General features: G+C 45.3%; 1 protein-coding gene across 1 annotated transcript in view; it reads right to left on the bottom strand.

Moving 5' to 3' along the window:
• Window positions 1-16,734, bottom strand: part of LOC124553881 (pancreas transcription factor 1 subunit alpha-like) — a gene marked incomplete at its 5' end in the record, with an annotated part of 93,383 nt that overhangs the window by 13,905 nt on the left and 62,744 nt on the right. Inside the window, one exon of the mRNA XM_047127885.1 lies at window positions 2,965-3,158. Coding sequence (XP_046983841.1) covers window positions 2,971-3,158 — 188 coding nt within the window. The remainder of the gene's footprint in view (window positions 1-2,964; window positions 3,159-16,734) is intronic.

The raw sequence follows: 16,734 nt of genomic DNA, 5'->3' as shown, positions 1-16,734 counted from the left end.
CGCTGTATTCACTTGTTTCTTGTCCTTCCAGAACCCAAATGAATCATTTAACAGTGCCATATGGTCTAGAATTCCTGAAACTGTATTTGTAGGTAAAGATACATTGAATTTGGGGTTTATGAAGCAATTCTTTCATTTAATGGTAACAATGTGGTGAGAGTTAGGCTGCTTCAAGAGATAGGCGTACAACCTGCGGAAAATATGGTGATGCCATCTTCCTAATTGGATGCTGTCCGTGTGAACAAAGCAGAGTACGAAGGCAAGAACGCACTCAAGGAATGCTAAGAGAGCCAGGGAGGATGAAGAAAATGCAGTTGACCCAGGATATGGCGCAGGGATCTTCTGAGGTCAGCAACAAACTATGTTCACTTTTAAAGCCGGATTCCCGACACTTTACTTTTTTAATGATTAAGTACATTTTTTTCAGGAACTTACCGTCATAGAGCAGTGAAACTTACACAACTTACAGAAACTGGGCTGAACATCAATGATGCATGTTTAAAAGAAGTTCAGTTTAAAATTGTAGAAATTATGAATTAATACAGCTTAAATATGTGGAAAAAATTTTACAACTCGCAAAAAATTCTCTGAAAAATAAATTATGCAAGCGACTCATCTACAAAAACAGGTCAATGGAGAGAGACTCTTCCTCCACCAGCCATTAAAATTTTATAACGTTGTCATTGACAAATTTAACATTGTAAGTACGAGGATCGCTCCAAAAGAATTGCACATTATTTTTTTTAAAATCCATCTTTTATTCTACATGTCTGAAAGTTTTACAGTGTGTAGATACATCCTTTAGGAACAATATTTTCGTCTCTCCACATAATTTCCATCCCTTTCAACTGCCTGACGCCATCTTGGAACCAGCGCTTGTATACCCGCACGGTAGAATTCTGGACCGACCTGTTGGAGCCACTGTTTGGTAGCGTGCACAAGGGAGTCGTCATCTTCAAACCTTCTTCAAAAGAGAGTCTTTCAGTTTCCCAAAGAGATGATAGTCACATGGAGCCAGGTCAGGACTGTAAGGCGAGTGTTTCACTGTTGTCTATCAGAATTTTGTGATCGCTTCCACGGTTTTTCGACTGACATGTGGCCGTGCATTGTCGTGCAACAGCAAAAAATCCTGCTTTTGCCGATGTGGCCGATCACGACTCAGTCGAGCTCGAAGTTTCTTCAGTGTCGTCACATATGCATCAGAATTTATGGGGGTTCCACTTGACATGATGTCCATAAGGAACTATCCTTCAGAATCGAAAAACACCATAGCCATAACTTTTCCAGCAGAAGGTGTGCTTTTGAATTATTTTTTTTTCCTTGGGTGAATTTGCATGATGCCACTCCATTGATTGCCTCTTCATCTCTGGTGAAAAGTGATGGAGCCATGTTTCATCACAATTCTTCCAAAAAAATTCATCTCCACCATTCTCGTACGGTTCCAAAAGTTCGTTGCATACCGCTTTTCTTGTTTCTTTGTGAGCCACTGTCGATATCCTGGGAACCAACCTGGCACAAACCTTTTTTAACGCTAACACTTTCAGTATTCTGCAAACACTTCCTTTCCCTATCCCAACGTAGCGCGACAATTCGTTCACTGTGATGCGTCTGTCAGCAGTCGCCGATTCATTAACGAAGATCTGATATTAGCCTCCAGCCACCTAACAATAAGCAACTAACAAGCAGAAAGCTCTGCAGTACCCCCTTCTGCGCATGCGTCAATTATTGCTGCCTGGTGCGCATGCGTGGATTGACAGTAGATTAGGACTGCTCTCTGTTCTGGTGCATGGATAATGTGCCTGCTCATTTTCGTAGTTTCGGCCTGTAATGGTACTTGAATTACGTAACAATTATGGCACCTCACCTCAACCTCTTGATACCAGCAATATTCTACTGTGTTTCTATAAAATAGTTAACATACTTCTGTGACAACATTCAGACTTGATTTCGTTAATGTAGAGGTACTTCGATACATCGATGTGTACATATTGCAATGATATTATTGTTATGTGTATTCTTTCTTTTGTGACTATGATAGTTGACATACTTGTAACTCTGATTTTTAGGCACGTAAGCGGTTTTTAGGTAGTCAAGCTTTGGTCGTCATGTTAAAAAGACGCAGATTGTAGTCAGTTTATGAAATGTGAACTTTAACAGTGAGGAAGACATTTTCATGTATGTTTTATATTGTGAAGTGATGTTTTGGAACGAGTTACGTGATATTGCAACAAAAGTAATAAAAAAGAAGTGTAACTTAAATTCGGAGTGCTGATTACTTTTTTACATCACCATTGTCCTAATTTGCAAAAGTTTAAATTTCAAGAATGGTTTATGAAACACATCTATAAAACTTTTGAATATCGCATAATAACACCTAGGCCTCTTTGCATCCGAGCTTGGAATCACCACCACCTAGATTTTCGACGATTGAGCCACGAGTTCACAACGAGACCAGCGTGGGAAACACGAAAAGATGAGTGGCTAGTTTATCCATTATTTCAAGAAATGACTTTATTAACTGTGCTCTAATGACACCTGCCACATAATATAACTTTGTTGTTGCCCGAAAATGCAATATTTAGCAGCGTGAGCAACACCACAATCATAATTAATTTTTGACCTTTGTTGTGGAAGGGTTGTTAGAACCCTTCCTGCCACTAGATCGCTGTTGCGGTATACCAGTACGTTTTGCGGTGCATCGTTGATGTGGTGTGTGTGTGTGTGTGTGTGTCTGCGTGTGTGTGTGTGTGTGTGTGTGTGTGTGTGTGAGAGAGAGAGAGAGAGAGAGAGAGAGAGAGAGAGAGAGAGAGAAAGAAAGGGGGGGAGAAGAGGTGAGTAACAGTGAGAGAAGGACGAGAGAGAGAGAAGCAGAATGAGAGGGAAAGAGTGGCAGTGTGAATGAGAGTGAGAAAGAGTAGGAGGTGGAGAGTGAGAGGTTGAGGCAGGAGTTGGGCAGGCGGCTACCTGGTGTCAGAAGCGCTGCGGCGCCGGCGTGGGGGCGTCGCCGGCTGGCACAGCCGAGGCGGCCTTGCTGGCAGCCCTGGGGTCCTCTGGGGTCCACACCTTGGCGAACATCAGCCCGGCGGCGGTGGGCGTGCGCTCCGACCGGCTGCTCGACCACGATAGTGAATGCGCCGTGAACGGGCAGCCGAAGCCTCCTGTAGGGTACAGCAGATCACACAGCGCACTTATTATAAGGGGACTCACTGCTTTGCTACTGTGTTCCCACTGATATCTGAGGGATCCAATACCCCCCCCCCTCCCAATCCACTCCACCTCCCCTCCCACACAGACGCACATACAAACACAAACACCTAAGTCACAGCAAACACTGACACTCGACAAAACTATGGAAAACACCTTGAGAAATGCATGCTTCAACATAAATGGAGATCAAATGAAACTATATGGTTCCACAGACCTTTTCAAGTCTCAGACATCTATGATGTACGAGGGGCGTTTGAAAAGTCTGTGCAAAAATAAAAACCACTTACGTGTTTGGGGTAAAACTTTTTTATTTTTCGACATAGTCTCCTTTTAGGCTTATACACTTCGTCCAACGCTGTTCTAATTTGTAACTTCCTGGAAGATTAAAACTGTGTGCCGGACCGAGACTCAAACTCGGGACCTTTGCCTTTTGCGGGCAAGTGCTCTACCGACTGAACCACCCAAGAACGACTCACACCCCATCCTCAGAGCTCAGTTGGTAGAGCACTTGCCCGCGAAAGGCAAAGGTCCCGAGTTCGAGTCTCAGTCCGGCACACAGTTTTAATCTCCCAGGAAGTTTCGTGTCAGCGCACACTCCGCTGCAGAGTGAAAATCTCATTCTGGAAACATCCACAGGCTGTGGCTAAGCCATGTCTCCGCTATATCCTTTCTTTCAGGAGTGCTAGTTCTGCAAGGTTTGCAGGAGAGCTTCTGTAAAGTTTGGAAGGTAGGAGACGAGGTACTGGCAGAAGTAAAGCTGTGAGGACCGGGCGTGACTCGTGCTTGGGTAGCTCAGTTGGTAGGGCACTTGCCCGCGAAAGGCAAAGGTCCCGAGTTCGAGTCCCCACACTCTGCTGCAGAGTGAAAATCTTATTCTGGCTATTCTAATTTGTTGATCCTTTCTGAATAATAGGAACTGCCCAAGTCTGCAAAATAGCTATTAGATGCTGCAATCACCTCCTCGTTTGAATAAAATCTCTGTCCCGCCAGCCATTTCTTCAAATTGGGGAACAAATAGCAGTCCGAGGGAACCAAGGGGGGATGTGAAACGAGCTGCAATCCTATTTCCATTAATTTTGTGACCACAACTGCTGAGGTGTGTGCTGATGCATTGTCATGATGGAAAAGCACTTTTTTGCAGTCCAATCGCAGGCGTTTTCCTTGCAGCTCGCTTTCCAAACGGTCCAATAGCGGTGAATAATATGCACCTGTAATAGTTGTATCCTTTTCCAGATAGTCGATGAGGATTATCCCTTGTGAATCCCAAATGACAGTCGCCGTAACTTTTCCGGCCGAAGGAATGGTCTTCGCCCTTTTTGGTGCAGATTCTCCCTTGGTAACTCATTGTTGAATTTGTTCTTTGGTCCCAGGAGTATAGTAATGTATCCATGTTTCATCCAAAGTGACGAAACGACGCTTAAAGTCCTGCAGTTTCTTCCTGAACAGCTGCAAACCATTTTTGCAACACTTCACATGATTCCATTTTTGGTCAAGCGTGAACAATCGCGGAACCCATCTTGTGGATAGCTGTCTCATGTCCAAATGTTTATGGAAAATATCATGTACCCACTCATTCGAGATGCCGACAGCGCTAGCAATCTCAGGCACCTTAACTCTACGGTCATCCATTACCAAATCATGGATTTTATCAATTTCGGAGGTAATCCGGTTCGAATCCTTGTGGTGATGGAATTTTCACGGCCAGTATTTGGACGGCAAGGGAAGGAGAGGTGATGGCGGAAAGTCCTTCATCACTTCGTGCCAATGTCCGGAATAAATTCCTCTACAGGGCGTCCAGAACGTTCTGCATCACTTGTGCCCATATGGCCACTGCGAAAATTTTGAAGCCACTTATAAACCGTTCTAATCGAAGGTGCAGAGTCGCCGTAATGTTTATCAAGCTTCCCTTTAGTCTCCTGGGGCGTTTAGCCTTTCATAAATTAATGTTTAATGACGACACGAAATTTTTTTTCGTCCATTTTTGGACAATCACTTGACTTCCTTGATTCATACGAATGCGAAACACAAAGAAATAGACCAATATGGATGAAACTTGGTGTGCGTTCTTTCCATAGAATAAATATGTCTGGAGTGAGCATACACATGCGCAGAACAGATTTTGTGTTGTCAACATACACTGCCGGCCAGGTCACGTGTTCTCGGGACGTCGTGTGTTTGCCCGTATAGCGCCCTGTATATTTAGAATGTCACTACATCCCGAGTACAGACGGATTCTTTTCGTACGTGTCGTGCATTATTTATATATGTTGCGCAGACATTTTAACAGTATCCATTTGATACTGGGAACAAACCAGCTACGTAACTTTTAATGGCAAGTGATAACGCAGTCTGCTTCTTTGCGATAGGTGTCACAGTTCATATGCACTCGATTTTTGGTAGTTTTCGGTGTGATGCGGCACTTTATAGTATTAAAGAGCCTGACGTACACCTTCTTGCAGTGATAGTTTTGCAAAACGACTTAACAGTACTCTAGTACTTTTGCAAGTGTCCGAAAAACACCGAATTTGCCACACATTAGCGATTATATCCCTGCTAATTCTTCCTTTTTTTCTGATATTTCTGCGTATTTTTCGTTTTTGCGACCTAAAGCGCAATTTTTCTTACTGCTGACACTTTGAAGTGTTTATTTAACGCATTTTACGTACTTGCTCCCAGTTTATTAAATAAATAGTAGACTGAGTAATCTATGAACATAATCGAACAGTCGCTGATAAATGCATGGAGGATAGTATTTGCTAAAACAACTAACCATTCCCTTTCCTGTTCCGCTAGCAAATTTACGAGAGGAAGCGATTGTTTGTAAGCTTTTGTACGAGCCGTAATATTTATTATATAGTCATAAAATCGTAAAAAGATAGGTCTACGGAATCAAGCCTTAATTATAATGCGTCTCGAAATTTTTAACATATACAGTGTCTCTTACTAATATGATAACTATAATTAGAGCTACATGGTATGTACCCGTGACAAGTTACTATCCCTCGTTTCACATATTTTTCTTTGCATCCATAGCAACAACAGTAATTCACCATCGCTATTACACTATCAACAAACGGTGAAACACAACAAAAGCTCTTGATATTACAAACGCTGCGGAAAGCACACACGCGCAGCATTGTCCTGAAAACATGTGACAATCCTGGTTTAATGTTGACAACATGCGCAGAACGCAATGCCTACTCCAGAGATATTTACTCTATGGTTCTTTTCAAAGATGCTACTAACTAAGTACGACCTCGATACGCGCCGGTGGTGCCATCTCTTGGACTTTGCACGGACTTTCCGAACTCCGCTCGTATTTTTATCAGCCAGAACACGTGACCATCTACCTAACAGCCAGTATGTCCACCTTTAGCACAGCTAACAGTGGCGACGCGTCGTGGTGTGGAAGCAGTGATACCTCAGTAGGTCGCTGGAAGGAGTTGGCACCACACCTGCTCATACAAGTCACCAAACTACCGTAATTCTGGGGAGGGGGGCGATGAGCTCTGATGTCACATTCAATCACACCCCAGATCGATCGAGTTCAGATATGGCGAGTGGGGCGAGCAGCACATCAATTGGAACCCGCCACTGTGTTTCTTGAACCACCTCACACTTTTGGCCACTACCGTCAGGAACACGTTATGATCATGTAGGTGTGTATTAGAGTTTGGTAGTTCGCGAACGAACGGGTGCAAAGGAATGGTTCACCAAGATGAACGAAAGGACCGAGGAACGAATTCCGAGGAACGATCGGTTCGTAGTTCACTTCGGTAGCGGCGGTCTACTTATAGTTCCCGGGAACGAGGAACGATCGGTTCATAGTTCACTTCGGTTGCGGCGGTCACTTGGGCAGTTCTCGTTCCAGCCTGGGTCGCGTGCTCATCTGAGTCTCGGCCTCCCTCGGCCGCACTCGTCGTTCTTCGCATGACCGCCTGTCTCAGTTCCACTGCCGACTGCTCCTAGTTAGTTCAGCATCCAGTTGTTCGTTTCGTTCACTGCGCTCGCCTATTTTACGTCTGTTCGAAACTGTTCTTGCAAGTGGTTCTGGCTATTCAGCGTCCACGACCGGTAATCAAAAAGTATTTTATAGTTAAGTAAATTACATAAAAATTACGCTGTATGTAATAGGTACGTCTTTTCAGGTAACAAAAGGGCATATCAGCTCACTTCATTGTATCGATGAACAGCAGAAGACATACTTATAACAAGGCAAGTTTTTTTTGCTATTCATTTATCTTTTTGGTTTCATCGACTTGATTTAGCAGCTAACTTTCAATAATTTGCTTAATTTTTCGTGTAAGAAAATTCATATAAAACGATTTTCGTGTATCTTTCATATACAAAACATTACATTTAGGAGGGCTCTAGTTATTTTTAAGTTTGGTTGTTTCCAATTTGCATTACCTGCTAGTGTGGTTTCTTTAAAAGAAAAAAAAAGTGGGTTGTGGGTCATTTTGGCTTAGCAGGAAAAGCGGTGCCTCTCCATTTGAAAAGACGTAGATTGCCATAAAATCGTATTTACTTATTATCTCAAAAACATTTGTTCAGAAGGAGCTTTCAAACCAAAAACTTTATTACTACGAACTTAATTATTATTATTATTATTGCTGCATTAACTTTAATAATGCAACATAAAAACCTAATTTTTACTAATCATGTGATGCAAGTACAATGAGAAAACCACATTTTATTTTATGCTTCCATAAAGTCTACTTCGCCTACGAACTCAGAGAGAACGTGAAGTATATATAGGGTGCAAACGATTATTGTTTACAACGTAGCCTAGCTATGTAGTGGAAGTTGAAACGAAGAATTTTTTACAAGACACTTGTGGTCTATCACGTTGGGAAACAGCCACCAACAGGTTTACAAGACTACATGAGCTATAGCTCATACTCGTCGCGTGAGATTTTCGTGTTCTCTTCTCCAGCTCTCTACACATCATCATCGATTGTTTCGCAATTGTTGCTTGCATTAGCTTGTTATTTCTTCACTGCCTAATTATTACATGTTTGTCTGTTTGTTGTATCTGCTCGTAACGGGCAACACTTCGTCCGTAATTGGCGAGCAGTCTGTACTCGGGGCCGATTTTCCGTGCGCCACCCTTTATGATTTCCCTGCGATCAGCCACACAAGGCTACGGTTGGCTAAACGAGAGGTTCTGCAGAATCACAGAAATTACTTCTAAAAGTGTGTAAGAATTCTGTAATGAATAAAAACTCTACACTCCAGGGGGAGGCAAGTGTACCCTCTTGGTGCCCTCCATCCTTCAGTCACCTACACTACCGGTTTTCAGTTTCTCATAAGAACCATATAGTAAGCACAAATGAATGGTGAACGAGTGAAAAAGAACGGTTCCCAAAAAAGAACGATCAGCAGTGAACTAGTTCCCAAAGATGAGCGAGTTCGCCCATCTCTAGTGTGTAAAGAACCATCAGCAGTGAACTAGTTCCCAAAGATGAACGAGTTTGCCCATCTCTAGTGTGTAAAGAACCATCAGCAGTGAACTAGTTCCCAAAGATGAACGAGTTTGCCCATCTCTAGTGTGTAAAGAACCATCAGCAGTGAACTAGTTCCCAAAGATGAACGAGTTTGCCCATCTCTAGTGTGTAAAGAACCATCAGCAGTGAACTAGTTCCCAAAGATGAACGAGTTTGCCCATCTCTAGTGTGTAAAGAACGATCAGCAGTGAACTAGTTCCCAAAGATGAACGAGTTTGCCCATCTCTAGTGTGTAAAGAACCATCAGCAGTGAACTAGTTCCCAAAGATGAACGAGTTTGCCCATCTCTAGTGTGTAAAGAACGATCAGCAGTGAACTAGTTCCCAAAGATGAACGTGTTTGCCCATCTCTAGTGTGTAAAGAACGATCAGCAGTGAACTAGTTCCCAAAGATGAACGAGTTTGCCCATCTCTAGTGTGTAAAGAACCATCAGCAGTGAACTAGTTCCCAAAGATGAACGAGTTTGCCCATCTCTAGTGTGTAAAGAACCGTCAGCAGTGAACTAGTTCCCAAAGATGAACGAGTTTGCCCATCTCTAGTGTGTAAAGAACGATCAGCAGTGAAGTAGTTCCCAAAGATGAACGAGTTTGCCCATCTCTAGTGTGTAAAGAACCATCAGCAGTGAACTAGTTCCCAAAGATGAACGAGTTTGCCCATCTCTAGTGTGTAAAGAACGATCAGCAGTGAAGTAGTTCCCAAAGATGAACGGGTTTGCCCATCTCTAGTGTGTAAAGAACGATCAGCAGTGAACTAGTTCCCAAAGATGAACGAGTTTGCCCATCTCTAGTGTGTAAAGAACGATCAGCAGTGAACTAGTTCCCAAAGATGAACGAGTTTGCCCGTCTCTAGTGTGTAAAGAACGATCAGCAGTGAACTAGTTCCCAAAGATGAACGAGTTTGCCCATCTCTAGTGTGTAAAGAACCATCAGCGATAAACTAGTTCCCAAAGATGAACGAGTTTGCCCATCTCTAGTGTGTAAAGAACGATCAGCAGTGAACTAGTTCCCAAAGATGAACGAGTTTGCCCATCTCTAGTGTGTAAAGAACGATCAGCAGTGAACTAGTTCCCAAAGATGAACGAGTTTGCCCATCTCTAGTGTGTAAAGAATCATCAGCAGTGAACTAGTTCCCAAAGATGAACGAGTTTGCCCATCTCTAGTGTGTAAAGAACCATCAGCAGTGAACTAGTTCCCAAAGATGAACGAGTTTGCCCATCTCTAGTGTGTAAAGAACCATCAGCAGTGAACTAGTTCCCAAAGATGAACGAGTTTGCCCATCTCTAGTGTGTAAAGAACCATCAGCAGTGAACTAGTTCCCAAAGATGAACGAGTTTGCCCATCTCTAGTGTGTAAAGAACCATCAGCAGTGAACTAGTTCCCAAAGATGAACGAGTTTGCCCATCTCTAGTGTGTAAAGAACGATCAGCAGTGAAGTAGTTCCCAAAGATGAACGGGTTTGCCCATCTCTAGTGTGTAAAGAACGATCAGCAGTGAACTAGTTCTCAAAGATGAACGAGTTTGCCCATCTCTAGTGTGTAAAGAACGATCAGCAGTGAACTAGTTCCCAAAGATGAACGAGTTTGCCCGTCTCTAGTGTGTAAAGAACCATCAGCAGTGAACTAGTTCCCAAAGAAGAACGAGTTTGCCCATCTCTAGTGTGTAAAGAACGATCAGCGATAAACTAGTTCCCAAAGATGAACGAGTTTGCCCATCTCTAGTGTGTAAAGAACGATCAGCAGTGAACTAGTTCCCAAAGATGAACGAGTTTGCCCATCTCTAGTGTGTAAAGAACCATCAGCAGTGAACTAGTTCCCAAAGATGAACGAGTTTGCCCATCTCTAGTGTGTAAAGAACCATCAGCTGTGAACTAGTTCCCAAAGATGAACGAGTTTGCCCATCTCTAGTGTGTAAAGGACGATCAGCAGTGAACTAGTTCCCAAAGATGAACGAGATTGCCCATTTCTAGTGTGTAAAGAACCATCAGCAGTGAACTAGTTCCCAAAGATGAACGAGTTTGCCCATCTCTAGTGTGTAAAGAACGATCAGCAGTTAACTAGTTCCCAAAGATGAACGAGTTTGCCCATCTCTAGTGTGTAAAGAACGATCAGCAGTGAACTAGTTCCCAAAGATGAACGAGTTTGCCCATCTCTAGTGTGTAAAGAACGATCAGCAGTGAACTAGTTCCCAAAGATGAACGGGTTTGCCCATCTCTAGTGTGTAAAGAACGATCAGCAGTGAACTAGTTCCCAAAGATGAACGAGTTTGCCCATCTCTAGTGTGTAAAGAACCATCAGCAGTGAACTAGTTCCCAAAGATGAACGAGTTTGCCCATCTCTAGTGTGTAAAGAACGATCAGCAGTGAACTAGTTCCCAAAGATGAACGAGTATGCCCATCTCTAGTGTGTAAAGAACCATCAGCAGTGAACTAGTTCCCAAAGATGAACGTGTTTGCCCATCTCTAGTGTGTATGTGGTCTGCAACCAGTGTATGATACTCCTCGGCCGTGATGGTGTCTTGCACAAACTCCGCTGCACCCATGGATGCATGCGTGAGTGTTCTGTGGAGCATAATTGAGCAGCCACCGGCTGGTCTCTGTACCACAGTACAGGTGTCGAGGAGCTGCTCCCGTGGAAGACGACGGATTTGGTCGCTCCCGTCAGCACGATGAAGAAGATATCGCGATTCATCAGACCGTTCACTGCTCTGCCACTGCGCCAATGTCCAGAGCCGATGGTCACGTGCCCATTTCAGTCATAGTTGCCAAAGTCGTAGTGTTAACATAGCCACATGCACTGGTCATCGGCTGTGGAGGTCCACCATTAGCAGTGTTTGGCACACTTGTACTCTGCCCAACGTTAAAGTCTGATGTTACAGGGTGTCTAGAAAAGGGCTCCCTCATTTCAAAATTAAATATCTCGAAAGCAAAGATCGGTAGAGGAATGCAATAAACGGTATGTTTATTGTGAAAGCTGTACGAAGTTTATACAGCAGTTTGAAATACTAGTTACAAAAGTTGCTAACAGATGGCGCTGTACGCTGTACAGCTCATATCAGCATACATAAGTGAAATAATCGTATGAAAACAATCTTTGCAAACAATCACATCACAATGTTTTCAAAATGTTCTCCATTGGCACTACAGAGGTGGCGCAAACGAAGAATGAAATTCGCCATCACGTTTCGTAGTGTCTCAACCGAAATGGATTCACATGCCACAGAGATCGCCGATTCGAGCTCGTCCAGCGTGGCGGGATGCTTCGGGTAGACCGTGTCTTTCACTGTGTCCCACAAAAAAAAGTCACAGGGAGTCAAATCCGGCGAATATGGAGGCCAATCCATGCCTGCACCAGTAAATTTGGGATATTCCAAAGCAATGACTCGCTTCCCGAAATATTCCTCAAGAAAGCGAAACACTTGTTCGGTCCGATGTGGTCGGGCTCCATCTTGCATAAACCATTCAGTACCTGGTCGATCCTCTAACGCTTGCCGTGTGGCGACAAATTGTTCCAAAACTGCAACGTAACGTGCACCAGTGACCGTTTCTCGAATGAAAAAAGGGCCAATAATGCCTCTGCTGCATACTGCAGCCCACACAGTAATTTGAGGAGAATACAGGGGTTTCGCTTCACACCAATATGGCTTTTCGGAAGCCCAAAATCGGCAGTTCTTATTCACGTATCCATTCAGGTGGAAGTGTGCTTCATCTGTAAACCAGATGCAGCCAACATCAAATCCTTCACTATCAATCATGGTGAGCATCTGATTAGCAAAGGCAACCCTCTGTCGCACAGCTCGTACGGGTATGGCCTGGTGCCTTTGAATTTTGAATGGAAACGTGTGTAGGCTCTTTCTCAGTATTTTCTGCTTGCTGGAAGGCTTCAAACCAGTCTCAGATGAAATTCTACGTACGGATGACATTGGATTTCGCTGAATAATTCCAGAAACTGTGGCGATATTTTCAGGTGTAACTGCGGTTTGCTTGCGGCCAACATGCCCCACTAGATCATCAGTTACGCTGCCTGTTCGTTGAAATTTTGCGAAGAGCGTACGAATGGTTTTCGCATCGGGGCTTTTGGTACATTAAATCGTGCTTGAAAACTTCGCCTTGTTGCCGCAGGACTCTCTTCTAACCTGTGGTACTCTAGCACCAGAAAAACGCGTTGTTCAATGGAGTACACGGTTTTAATCTCTTCCTTCGGTACGCTAACCTCCTTTCACGTTTCAATAGTGGAACCGATCGCTCTGGGCTTCGGATCACTACTTATACTAGGCATTACGTATGGCGATTACAGCGCCATCTATTAGCAGCTTTTTGTAACTATTATTTCAAACTGCAGTATGAACTTCTTACAGCTTTCACAATAAACATACCGTTTACTGCATTCCTCTATCGATCTTTGTTTTCGAGATATTTAATTTTGAAATGAGGGAGCCCTTTTCTGGACACCCTGTAGTTCCTCCAGAGTTCGCCTCCCTGTCCTCTGTTTTCCCAGTCTGCCCAGCCTACGGCATCCGACATGTGTAATGACGGGTGGCCACCCAACCCTACAACATCTGGACGTGGGTTCACCTTGGTTCAAATGGTTCAAATGGGACTTAACTTCTGAGGTCATCAGTCCCCTAGAACTTAGAACTACTTAAACCTAACTAACTTAAGGACATCGCACACATCCATGCCCGAGGCAGGATTCGGACCCGCGACCGTAGCGGTCGCGCGGTTCCAGACTGTGGCGCCTAGAACCGCTCGGCCACCCCGGCCGGCGGATTCACCTTGGTTTCGCCACGTGTTCAAGACAGTCACCACAGTCGACAAGTCGTACAGTTTCGAAAATGCTCATGCTGATCCCCCAAGGCATCACAATCTGCCCTCGGTCAATGTCAGACAGACTGCACGCCTTCCCCATTCTACACATGGACAGCATGCTCACTGATACTATACACACCGTGTATGTGTGTGACTGGCAGTCATTCTGCGTCATGTGACGCTGCCATCGCCTGGACGGGTTTATATCGTTGGTAGGCCAGTGGTCTTAGTGTTGGAATGAAATGGGGTTTTATTAGAAGCAAAAAAAAAGCAAAGTTCACAAAATGTCCGACAGATGGCGCTGGACAGCAAAACGTCAGTGACTGCGCATGAAAATCGTGTATAAAAGGAGCTGTAATGAGAGAGAAATCCCAAAACCCAGGCCATCATTGTAGGCACAACCACCCCTTCCTTCCGCCTCCTTGATTTCTATCTCACCATCTATGGCCATCCTATCGCCCTCACTCCCACCCTTAAGTACCTTGGCGTCACCCTCGACTGTCGCCTCTCCTGGACTCCCCATCTCCGGACTATCCAAGCCACGGCACGCTCCCAACTCCGTCTCCTCGAGCTCCTTTCTGGCCGTACGTGGGGTCTGGACTCCTCCACCATCCTCCACACCTATAAATCCCTCATCCGCCCTATCCTTTGTTACGCCCATCCGGTCTGGATCTCCGCCCCCCCTCCCTTTTATAAATCCCTCCAAATCCTTGAACGCCATGCTCTCCGCCTCGCCTATCGCATCCGTCTCCCCTCCCCCAAGCGGATCCTGTACGATCTCATTCCGTTCCCCCACCTCCTCCTTTTCCTTGAAAGGATACAGATCCTGTACACCTTCCGCAAACTCGATCCTCCTCACCCGCTTGTCTCGCCCATACTCTCCCACCCCCGCCCGCTGCCGCATCTGTATTCCCGTGTCCCACCCGGTCTCCATCTCTCCACCCTCCTTACCCTCTCCCAAGGTGGCTTCCGCCAGCTCCCCCTCCCTGCTGATGTCCTCCTCCCCTCCATCTACCCCTCCTATCAACTTTGATCCTGCCCCCCCCCCCCCCCCACTCTGGTGTCCTTTCCTCTAGGCACCTTTCCTCCCTTCTCTCTCCTTTTCCCCCCATCCCTCTTCCTCCGTCCCTCTTCCCCCGGGCTTCCCCTCCCCCTTCCTCCTTTCCTCCTATCTCCCCTTCCCATGGCACCTCTGCTCTCCCCTCTCCCTCTCCCACCCCTCCCCCTCCTCCTCTCTTGGCAGGTCCCCGGACTCGCACACGCCACGTGGACTTTCGCACGCCGGATCATCGCCGTCAGTGTCTCGTGTGTGTGCCTTCGTTTGTGTTTAGTGTTCTTTCGCCGTCACGCCTCCACTGTTCACGTGTGCCGTCGCCGTCATCCAAGTTATGTGCGCCGTGTCAACTAGTGTTAGTGATGTTTCTCGTCCAGCGTGAACGGCTCCATGTTTTTTGTTTTTTAGTGTCTACATTTTTTGCCCGCCGTTTTGATTGTATTCTCTGTGCCACCTCTATGTATTACTTATTGTAAAACTCAAGGCTGAAGAGCGGCGTATTCTGCTGCTGACAGCCCGCCTTGTGTAAGGTGATCAAAATCCCAATAAAGAAAAAAAGGAAATAAAAAAAAAGAGAGAGAATCAGATGCGCCAGCAGTCGCAGCATGTTGACGTTACCTGAAAAGGCGCTTTTAGTGAAGCTGTATTAAGAGAATGCGGAATGTGCTAGTTCAGCGTTACGATCCTATCGCCATAGGAAGGGCATTCGAACGGGTTGACAAATGCAGCTGTGGCGAGAATGATTTCGAAGTTCGAAGCCACGGGTTGTTTAGACGATAGACCCCGTAGTGGCCGACCGAGCACAAGGCGTAATGCTGCTGAGACAGTTCAGGAAGGAATGGAGACTGTAGCGGGTTCGTCTATGCACGGGGAAGTCAGCGCTCGTGCAGTCGCACGTCGCACCGGCATTCCATACACTACTTTTGGTTCGCACTTAGGCGTACCCTCCGATGCTATCCGTACAAAATCCATCGGCGTCGTGAACTGTTACCTGGCGATTTAGTGAAGCGGAGGGCATTTGCGGTGTGGGCGTTTCAAAAGATGGCGGAAGATGACGATTGGTTGAGTAACGTGTTGTGGACCGACGAAGCTCATTTCACGATCCGAGGGTCTGTCAACGACCACAACTGCGCAATTTGGGCTACCGAAAATCCCAGAACTGTCGTGGAAACTCCACTGCACGACGAGAAAGTCACGGTATGGGTTGGATTTACTACATCTACCGTTATCGGGCCTTTTTTCTTCGAGGAAATGCGTGATTCTGGTGCTGTAACTACTACCGTGACGGGTGAGAGGTACGCCGATATGTTACAGAATCGCATCATTCCCAGCCTGGCTGATAAACAACTGCTGAAACGTACGATGTTTATGCAGGATGGCGCTCCACCCCATATTGCTAGACGCGTGAAAGATCTCTTGCGCGCGTCGTTTGGTGATGCTCGTGTGCTCAGCAGCCACTTTCGTCACGCTTGGCCTCCGAGGTCCCCAGACCTCAGTCCGTGCGATTATTGGCTTTGGGGTTACCTGAAGTCGCAAGTGTATCGTGATCGACCGACATCTCTAGGGATGCTGAAAGACAACATCGAACGCCAATTCCTCACCATAACTCCGGTCGTGGTTTACAGTGCTGTTCACAACATTATTCCGCGACTAAAGCTATTTTTGAGGAATGATGGTGGACATATTGAGCATTTCCTGTAAAGAACATCATGTTTGCTTTGTCTTACTTTGTTATGCTAATTATTGCTATTCTGATCATATGAAGCGCCATCTGTCAGAGATTTTTGGTTCTAATAAAACCCCATGTCATTCCAAGCATTTGTGTCAATTTGCACCTCTCTATCTTCATTATTGCGTGATTTATTCAGTTTTCAAATTTATACTGACTTTTTGATCACCCAGTATATTCAGACTGATGTGACAAATGAAAATATGTACCAATCCCGGGACTGGATTACACTAAGGAGGGAGGCGTGCTAGCATATTCCATGTGGTTGTGCAAATCGACTGTGCCAGGGTGGCATAGTGGTTAGTGCGTCTGCATTCTGAGTGGTAGTGCTGGGTTCGAATCCCGGCCTTGGTACGAATATTCTTTCGTCACTTCAGTCTGCGTATACAGGGTGTTACAAAAAGGTACGGCCAAACTTTCAGGAAACATTCCTC

Source organism: Schistocerca americana, chromosome 11, assembly GCF_021461395.2.
Source record: "Schistocerca americana isolate TAMUIC-IGC-003095 chromosome 11, iqSchAmer2.1, whole genome shotgun sequence".
Taxonomy (NCBI): Eukaryota; Metazoa; Arthropoda; class Insecta; order Orthoptera; family Acrididae; genus Schistocerca; species Schistocerca americana.
Note: the sequence above shows the minus strand (reverse complement) of the source record. Positions and strands in the feature narration are given on the sequence as shown.